General features: G+C 47.2%; 1 protein-coding gene across 1 annotated transcript; it reads left to right on the plus strand.

Moving 5' to 3' along the window:
- Window positions 1–5,111: 5,111 nt before the first annotated feature.
- On the plus strand, window positions 5,112–11,068 carry LOC122924248 (ventral anterior homeobox 1-like; the record flags this gene model as incomplete). Its single annotated transcript, XM_044275179.1, has 2 exons — window positions 5,112–5,334; window positions 10,881–11,068. Coding segments are annotated over exons 1-2 (411 nt in total), but the record flags the coding sequence as incomplete, so codon positions are not given.
- Window positions 11,069–11,370: the final 302 nt, after the last annotated feature.

The raw sequence follows: 11,370 nt of genomic DNA on the forward strand, positions 1-11,370 counted from the left end.
GCCGCTGACATCACCCTCACCCCTGACATCCCTCCCTGCTGCTGACATCACCCTCACCCCTGACATCACTCCGTGCTGCTGACATCACCCTCTCCCCTGACATCCCTCCCTGCTGCTGACATCACCCTCACCCCTGACATCACTCCCTGCTGCTGACATCACCCTCACCCCTGACATCACTCCGTGCTGCTGACATCACCCTCACCCCTGACATCCCTCCCTGCTGCTGACATCACCCTCACCCCTGACATCACTCCGTGCTGCTGACATCACCCTCACCCCTGACATCCCACCGTGCTGCTGACATCACCCTCACCCCTGACATCCCTCCCTGCTGCTGACATCACCCTCACCCCTGACATCACTCCGTGCTGCTGACATCACCCTCACTCCTGACATCACTCCCTACCGCTGACATCATCCTCACCCCTGATATCACTCCATGCTGCTGACATTACCCTCACCCCTGACATCCCTCCCTGCTGTTGACATCACCCTCACCCCTGACATCCCTCCCTGCTGCTGACATCACCCTCACCCCTGACATCCCTCCCTGCTGCTGACATCACCCTCACTCCTGACATCACTCCCTACCGCTGACATCATCCTCACCCCTGATATCACTCCATGCTGCTGACATCACCCTGACCCCTGATATCACTTCATGCTGCTGACATCACCCTCACCCCTGATATCACTGCCCACCGCTGACATCATCCTCACCCCTGATATCACTCCATGCTGCTGACATCACCCTCACCCCTGATATCACTCCATGCTGCTGACATCACCCTCACCCCTGATATCACTCCTTACCGCTGACATCATCCTCACCCCTGACATCACTCCCTGCTGCTGACATCACCCTCACTCCTGACATTACTCAATGCTGCTGACATCATCCTCACTTCGAAAATCCCTTACTGCTGCTGTCATTATCCTCACTCCTGACATCACTCCCTGTCGCTGACATCACCCTCACCCCTGACATCCCTCCCTGCTGCTGACTTCACCCTCACCCCTGACATCCCTCCCTGCTGCTGACTTCACCCTCACCCCTGACATCACTCCCTGCTGCTGACATCACCCTCACCCCTGACATCACTCCCTGCTGCTGACTTCACCCTCACCCCTGACATCCCTCCCTGCTGCTGACTTCACCCTCACCCCTGATATCACTCCCTGCTGCTGACATCACCCTCACCCCTGACATCCCTCCCTGCCGCTGACATCACCCTCACCCCTGACATCACTCCCTGCTGCTGACATCACCCTCACTCCTGACATTACTCAATGCTGCTGACATCACCCTGACTCCTGACATCACTCCCTGCTGCTGACATCACCCTCACTCCTGACATCACCCCCTGCCGCTGACATCATCCTCACCCCTGACATCACTCCCTGCCATTCACATTGTTCCCACCCCAGACATCCCTCCCTGCCGTTCACATCGCCCCCACCCCTGACATCCCTCCCTGACGTTCACATCACCCTCACCCCTGATACCCCTCCCTGCTGATGACATCATCCTCACTTCTAACATCACTCCCTTCTGCTGACATCACCCTCACCCCTTACATTCCTCCCTGCTGCTGACATCGTGCTCACTCCTAACATCCCTCCCTGCTGCTGACCTCATCCTCACTCCTGACATCACTCCCTGCTGCTGTCATTATCCTCACTCCTGACATCACTCCCTGCCGCTGACATCACCCTCACCCCTAACATCCCTCCCTGCCGCTGACATCACCCTCACCCCTGACATCCATCCCCGCCGCTGAGATCACCCTCACCCCTGATATCACTCCCTGCCGCTGACATCACCCTCATCCCTGACATCACTCCCTGCCGCTGACATCACCCTCATCCCTGACATCACTCCCTGTCGCTAACATCACCCTCACCCCTGACATCACTCCCTGCCGCTGACATCATCCTCCCCTCTGACATCACTCCCTGCCGTTCACATCGCTCCCACCCCTGACATCCCTCCCTGCCGTTCACATTGCCCCCATCCCTGACATCCCTCCCTGCCGTTCACATCGCCCCCACCCCTGACATCCCTCCCTGCCGTTCACATCACCCTCACCCCTGACATCCCTCCCTGCCGCTGACATCATCCTCACTCCTAACATCACTCCCTGCCGCTGACATCACCCTCACCCCCGACATCCCTCCCTGCCGCGGACATCACCCTCACCCCCGACATCCCTCCCTGCTGCTGACATCACCCTCATCCTGTCATCACTACCTGCCGCTAACATCACCCTCACCCCTGACATCACTCCCTGCCGCTGACATCATCCTCACCCCAGACATCCCTCCCTGCCGTTCACATCGCCCCCACCCCTGACATCCCTCCCTGCCGTTCACATCAACCTCACCCCTGACATCCCTCCCTGCCGGTCACATCACCCTCACCCCTGACATCCCTCCCTGCCGTTCACATCACCCTCACCCCTGACATCCCTCCCTGCTGCTGACATCATCCTCACTTCTAACATCACTCCCTTCTGCTGACATCACCCTCACTCCTTACATCCCTCCCTGCTGCTGACATCGTCCTCACTCCTAACATCCCTCCCTGCTGATGACCTCATCCTCACTCCTAACATCCCTCCCTGCTGCTGACCTCATCCTCACTCCTGACATCACTCCCTGCTGCTGACCTCATCCTCACTCCTGACATCACTCCCTGCCGCTGACATAACCCTCGCCCCTAACATCCCTCCCTGCCGCTGACATCACCCTTACCCCTGACATCCCTCCCTGCTGCTGAGATCACCCTCACCCCTGATATCCATCCCTGCCGCTGACATCACCCTCATCCCTGACATCACTCCCTGCCGCTAACATCACCCTCACCCCTGACATCACTCCCTGCCGCTGACATCATCCTCACCTCTGACATCCCTCCCTGCCGTTTACATTGCCCCCACCCCTGACATCCCTCCCTGCCGTTCACATCACCCTCACCCCTGACATCCTTCCCTGCTGCTGACATCATTCTCACTTCTAACATCACTCCCTGCCGCTGACATCACCCTCACCCCCGACATCCCTCCCTGCCGCGGACATCACCCTCACCACTGACATTCTTCCCTGCCGCTGACATTACCCTCACCCCTGACATCACTCCATGCTGCTGCATACCTCCCAACTTTTTGGACGATTAAAGAGGGACAATAATGGTTTATTGTGTGAAAGATCCTTTTCCTATACATAGATCTATACATTTTAAAGTGAACCTGCCATCATGTTTATGCTGCCCATACTAACGGCAGAATAAAGTAGAGACAGGTGAGTAAATTTCAGCCGTCTGTCAAAGAAAAGTTAAAAGTATAGAATAAACTCCAGTGACAACAATAGAAGTTTTTGTTTGGTGATTTTTATTCAATATGCGGCTGAAATCCCCCTCTCCCCTGACATCACTCCCTGCTGCTGACATTACTCCTTGCCGCTGACATCACTCCCTGCCGTTTACATCACCCTTACCCCTTACTCCTGACATCACTCCCTGCTGCTGACATTACTCCCTGCCACTGACATCACCCTCTCCCCTGATATCACTCCCTGCCGCTGACATCACCCTCTCCTCTGACATCACTCCCTGCTGCTGACATCACTCCCTGCCGCTGACATCAGCCTCTCCCCTGACATCACTCCCTGCAGCTGGCATTACCCTCTTCCCTGACATCACTCCCTGCTTCTGACATCATTCTGGCCCCTGACATCACTCCATGCTGCTGCCATCATCATTACCTCCACCTGCACCGCTGCCATCATCTACACTGATGACATCACTTCCCATTGCTGACATCACCCACACCACAGACATGTTTCCCAGCCACTGCTGCTGTTGTCATCAGAGGGGTTTCTACGAGCTGCCTGCGTCCAGGGTGTTAAGTCACCGACCGTTCATTGGGATAAGTGGGTGGAATGCACTGACTATGGCTGACGGTGTGTGGTGAGGAGTCCCGGACTGTATAATAGTCATGTAACATGATCTCTCAGAACTGCTCAGCTCGGGTTAAATGGAAACTTTTCCTCCTTTATACAATAATTATATAATTGTGACATTGGGAGCCGATCCCGCCAATTCTGGGGCCTCGCTCTGTGCTTCTGCCGATGGGATTCTTCGACCTTGGAGATTGTCACGTAACAATCCAGTCAGTTTGATCTCTGCCCTTTCAGGTGAGGGGGAGCAAGCTACAGGTGCGTGGCCCTCCAGGGGTTAATAGCGGGCCCCTGGTAAGAGCCGACTCTCCGCCCAGATCTTCGCTCCACATTCAGCCTGGTGGAGTTTGTCTCCCCTTTGGCACACACCCTCCCCGGCCGGCCTGAGGGTTAATACCGGCCCCATCAGATAATTACCACTTCTCATAAAGGCGCTGAATGAGCAGGTCTGTGAGGAGGGGTCCTGAGAAGGTGACGGGGGGCTGCCTCCCCCTCCACAAGGACATTGATTTCAGTCATTGTGGTCTAATCAATGGTTGATTGGATTACTGTGGGACCAGGACAATAGGCGGCTTCTGCCCGGAGAAACTTTCTGCTGGTCCCCTGAGGATTGAGCGCCTGTCCCTGCACCTCCTGGATGGACCCTCCAGATCCCCGGGACCCTCTCCCACAGGCTCCGTCAGCGGCTGCACATTCCAACAAATGAGTGTAATTTGGTGTCATCAGAGGACTGGAGGGCAGGGATAAATACTGGGCACGGGGGCTGACAATCTGCACGAGCACTCGCCTGAGAGTCCCTCATCGTCTCACCACAGTCACTGGGGTCCATCATGTTAAAAGATAAGGGTCTCCTCCGTTCTCCATGGGGACTCATCCCCCCACCTCAGTGATTGGGGTCTTCTAATCTCTTTTCTTCAGTAATTGGGGTCTCTGCCTTTTCTCACCCCTCCCCTTGTCATTAGTGCCCTCAACTCTCTTGCCAGTGACTGTGGACCTTCATGGTCTCCTGTCAGTGATTTGGGCCCCTCATCATCTCTTGCCATTGATTGGGGCCACTTGACATCGGGGGAGAGCTCACAGTGGAGGCTGGAGCCTCCCTGCACTCAGCACAGTCTGTGCTCAGTCCTGGATTAGCGCCGGATCAGTGATCGATGTTTGAGAAGGTGCGCAGCATGGACCTGAGGGAGGAGAACACCCGCAGCTCAAAGCTCGGGCACAAGGAGTGCAAGGACCCCAGGGACCCCCAGCCGGGCATCCCCATCCCTAACCTGAAGGAGCAACAGGGCACCTACCCCCTGAGCGCGGGAGCCTCCGAGCCCTGCTCCAAGAGCAAGAGCACGGACCCGGACTACTGCAGGAGGATCCTGGTGCGAGGTAACCAGCATGGACCCCACGTCTACCCAACCCTATACATACAATGGGATCTAGAGCTAAACCCGCCACTTCATACACATATGTATACCGTATACACCTAACCTGTATGTAAACTCTTCTTGTATACATACCTGCATAACCCTTTATACCCATCACTATACACTCACCTCTGTATACCTATCACTATATATACATGCCTTCATACACTCACCTCTGTATACCTATCACTATATATACATGCCTTCATACACTCACCTCTGTATACCTATCACTATATATACATGCCTTCATACACTCACCTCTGTATACCGCCCCTACATTACATACCTCTGTATACCTATCACTATATATACATGCCATCATACACTCACCTCTGTATACCGCCCCTACATTACATACCTCTGTATACCTATCACTATATATACATGCCTTCATACACTCACCTCTGTATACCTATCACTATATATACATGCCTTCATACACTCACCTCTGTATACCGCCCCTACATTACATACCTCTGTATACCTATCACTATATATACATGCCTTCATACACTCACCTCTGTATACCGCCCCTACATTACATACCTCTGTATACCTATCACTATATATACATGTCTTCATACACTCACCTCTGTATACCTATCACTATATATACATGCCTTCATACACTCACCTCTGTATACCGCCCCTACATTACATACCTCTGTATACCTATCACTATATATACATGCCTTCATACACTCACCTCTGTATACCGCCCCTACATTACATACCTCTGTATACCTATCACTATATATACATGCCTTCATACACTCACCTCTGTATACCGCCCCTACATTACATACCTCTGTATACCTATCATCATATACACACACCTTCATACACTCACCCTTTAGATCCACCCATATATACATACATCCTCCTTATTATACATATCTATATTTCATATATAATTCTACCTCCATTACCTATCATATCTGTGCCATTGTCTACCAACCCCCAAATACCCCCAACATACTTACCCTATCCACTCCATACACTCGCCATTACCTGCCCCTGTCACTGTATACTCCCACCTATATACCCCGTATAAACTACCTGCTCCTGGTATATAGACATGTGATAGTATAGTCACCGTACCGCTATACAGCTGCCCTGCCAGGTTTACTACATACTGACCTGCACCCCAGCACCTACCCCCTCACAGTCACATGGACATATTCACCTGCATACAGCCACTTCTATACAGTCACCAGTACACACGCCATACTCCTGTGCACTCCCCCTACACTTACCTCTAAACACCCATATATATCCATTTCCCTCTATAACTTCACCCCTGTGCACTTACCTCTATAATTTCATCCCTGTGCACTTACCTCTATAACTTCACCCCTGTGCACTTACCTCTATAACTTCACCCCTGTGCACTTACCTCTATAACTTCACCCCTGTGCACTTACCTCTATAACGTCACCCCGGTGCACTTACCTCTATAACTTCACCCCTGTGCACTTACCTCTATAACTTCACCCCTGTGCACTTACCTCTATAACTTCACCCCTGTGCACTTACCTCTATAACTTCACCCCTGTGCACTTACCTCTATAATTTCACCCCTGTGCACTTACCTCTATAACTTCACCCCTGTGCACTTACCTCTATAACGTCACCCCTGTGCACTTACCTCTATAACTTCACCCCTGTGCACTTACCTCTATAACTTCACCCCTGTGCACTTACCTCTATAACGTCACCCCTGTGCACTTACCTCTATAACGTCACCCCTGTGCACTTACCTCTATAACTTCACCCCTGTGCACTTACCTCTTTATCCTTAACCTTGTACACTGACACTGTCCAGCTCCTGAGCACCCAGGATCACCTTTCAGCTACACCCGCTGCGCCCATCACACCCCCTTCTGACTGCGCTTCTCTCCAGCTGATAATTAACCACAAATCAATAAATTTACTATCATTATACAAGGAATCACTGCCGAAAACCAACTCATCACAACTGCGGATCACCCCAGCCAAACCAGCAGATCACCCCCCGCCGAGATTGCTCCGGCAGATCACCCCAGCCGATTGCTTTGGCAGATCACCCCTGCTGATTGCTCTGGCAGATCACCCTTTGCCGAGATTGCTCCGGCAGATTACCCTTTGGCGAGATTGCTCCGGCACATCACTCTTTGGCGAGATTGCTCTGGCAGATCACCCCTGCTGATTGCTCTGGCAGATCACCCTTTGGCGAGATTGCTCCGGCAGATCACCCTTTGGCGAGATTGCTCCGGCAGATCACCCTTTGGCGAGATTGCTCCGGCAGATCACCCTTTGCCGAGATTGCTCCGGCAGATCACCCTTTGCCGAGATTGCTCCGGCAGATCACCCTTTGCCGAGATTGCTCCGGCAGATCACCCTTTGCCGAGATTGCTCCGGCAGATTACCCTTTGGCGAGATTGCTCCGGCACATCACTCTTTGGCGAGATTGCTCTGGCAGATCACCCCTGCTGATTGCTCTGGCAGATCACCCTTTGGCGAGATTGCTCCGGCAGATCACCCTTTGGCGAGATTGCTCCGGCAGATCACCCTTTGGCGAGATTGCTCCGGCAGATCACCCTTTGCCGAGATTGCTCCGGCAGATCACCCTTTGCCGAGATTGCTCCGGCAGATCACCCTTTGCCGAGATTGCTCCGGCAGATCACCCTTTGCCGAGATTGCTCCGGCAGATCACCCTTTGCCGAGATTGCTCCGGCAGATCACCCTTTGCCGAGATTGCTCCGGCAGATCACCCCCGCCGATTGCACCGGCAGATCACCCCCGCCGATTGCACCGGCAGATCACCCCCGCCGATTGCACTTGTTGGTTCTTCTATGTATTTATGGTCATTTTTTGCCATTCTGCTTTCTCTTACTAATATACTATTATATCATCATAATCTGAGCAGAAAGGCAAAATGCAAGAATAATCACCAGTAATAAAAAGCGCCAAAAAGGAATTATAATCATAAGGCAAATAAGATCATTGCATGTGGTATATAATACTGTAATACTACGACTAATAAGACAATGATTAATAGAAAAATGTAATTACCTCAAATAGTTATAAAAGCAACAAGCGGCAAAACCCAATCTGCTCCAGGACTGTTCTAATACCCAACAGATTTTATTATATCCCGTGTTTATTACATGTTCTGTTATATTACACATCACATTTTATTATATCCAGTGTTTATTACATGTTCTGTTATATTACACCGCATTACATTTTATTATATCCAGTGTTTATTACGTGTTCTGTTATATTACACATCACATTTTATTATATCCCGTGTTTATTACATTTTCTGTTATATTACACATCACATTTTATTATATCCCGTGTTTATTACATTTTCTGTTATATTACACACATCACATTTTATTATATCCAGTGTTTATTACATGTTCTGTTATATTACACACATCACATTTTATTATATCCAGTGTTTATTACATGTTCTGTTATATTACACCGCATTACATTTTATTATATCCAGTGTTTATTACATGTTCTGTTATATTACACATCACATTTTATTATATCCCGTGTTTATTACATTTTCTGTTATATTACACACATCACATTTTATTATATCCCGTGTTTATTACATTTTCTGTTATATTACACACATCACATTTTATTATATCCAGTGTTTATTACGTGTTCTGTTATATTACACATCACATTTTATTATATCCCGTGTTTATTACATTTTCTGTTATATTACACACATCACATTTTATTATATCCAGTGTTTATTACGTGTTCTGTTATATTACACAAATCACATTTTATTATATCCCGTGTTTATTACATGTTCTATTACACATCACATTTTATTATATCCAGTGTTTATTACATGTTCTGTTATATTACACCGCATTACATTTTATTATATCCAGTGTTTATTACATGTTCTGTTATATTACACATCACATTTTATTATATCGGGTGTTTATTACATTTTCTGTTATATTACACACATCACATTTTATTATATCCAGTGTTTATTACGTGTTCTGTTATATTACACATCACATTTTATTATATCCCGTGTTTATTACATTTTCTGTTATATTACACACATCACATTTTATTATATCCAGTGTTTATTACGTGTTCTGTTATATTACACAAATCACATTTTATTATATCCCGTGTTTATTACATGTTCTATTACACATCACATTTTATTATATCCCGTGTTTATTACATGTTCTGTTATATTACACATCACATTTTATTATATCCCGTGTTTATTACATGTTCTATTACACATCACATTTTATTATATCCAGTGTTTATTACATTTTCTGTTATATTACACATCACATTTTATTATATCCAGTGTTTATTACATGTTCTGTTATATTACACATCACATTTTATTATATCCAGTGTTTATTACATTTTCTGTTATATTACACATCACATTTTATTATATCCAGTGTTTATTACATGTTCTGTTATATTACACATATCACATTTTATTATATCCAGTGTTTATTACATGTTCTGTTATATTACACACATCACATTTTATTATATCCAGTGTTTATTACATGTTCTGTTATATTACACATATCACATTTTATTATATCCCGTGTTTATTACATATTCTATTATATTACACCGCATTACATTTTATTATATCCCGTGTTTATTACGTGTTCTGTTATATTACACACATCACATTTTATTATATCCCGTGTTTATTACGTGTTCTGTTATATTACACACATCACATTTTATTATATCCCGTGTTTATTACGTGTTCTGTTATATTACACACATCACATTTTATTATATCCCGTGTTTATTACATTTTCTGTTATATTACACACATCACATTTTATTATATCCCATGTTTGTTACATGTTCTGTTATATTACACACATCACATTTTATTATCACATGTTTATTACATGTTCTGTTATATTACACACATCACATTTTATTATATCCCGTGCTTATTACATGTTCTGTTATATTACACACATCACATTTTATTATATCCCGTGCTTATTACATGTTCTGTTATATTACACACATCACATTTTATTATATCCCGTGTTTATTACATGTTCTGTTATATTACACATCACATTTTATTATATCCCGTGCTTATTACATGTTCTGTTATATTACACACATCACATTTTATTATATCCCGTGTTTATTACATGTTCTGTTATATTACACATCACATTTTATTATATCCAGTGTTTATTACATGTTCTGTTATATCACACCAAATGATATTGTATTATGTACATAGGACTTGTGTGGTGTTATGTTATAAATGTCACATTCAGATAATGGTTATCACAAATAATGGTGACATGTCTGCCCGGTGACTCGGTGTAGCACTTCTGGGCCCCCCAGCATTGGGCCGCAGTGGGCAGGATAGTTGGGGTGTGCGCAGACTATGGAAGGCAGGGTCTGAAGGGTACATGGGGAGAAGGGGGTGACACTGCTGATCCTCTGGATATGGTCCTCCAGATGCCAAGGGTTCCATCCGAGAGATCATTCTACCTAAAGGCCTGGACCTGGACCGACCCAAGCGGACAAGGACCTCGTTCACCGCCGAGCAGCTCTACCGCCTGGAGATGGAGTTCCAGAGGTGCCAGTATGTAGTGGGCCGGGAGCGAACCGAACTGGCACGACAGCTCAACCTGTCCGAGACCCAGGTATGTACACACCAGAACAGATTATATACAGTGCAATATACCATCCATCACAGCCAGAGAGTATTATATACAGTGTGATATACTGTACACCACTGCCGGACTGTACTATATATAGTGTGATATACAGTACACCACTGCCGGACTGTAATATATATATATAGTGTGATATACTGTACACCACTGCCGGACTGTAATATATATAGTGTGATATACTGTACACCACTGCCGGACTGTACTATATACAGTGTGATATACTGTACACCACTGCCGGACTGTACTATATATATAGTGTGATATACTGT

The sequence above is a fragment of the Bufo gargarizans genome, unplaced genomic scaffold (genome assembly GCF_014858855.1).
Source record: "Bufo gargarizans isolate SCDJY-AF-19 unplaced genomic scaffold, ASM1485885v1 original_scaffold_929_pilon, whole genome shotgun sequence".
Lineage (NCBI taxonomy): Eukaryota > Metazoa > Chordata > Amphibia > Anura > Bufonidae > Bufo > Bufo gargarizans.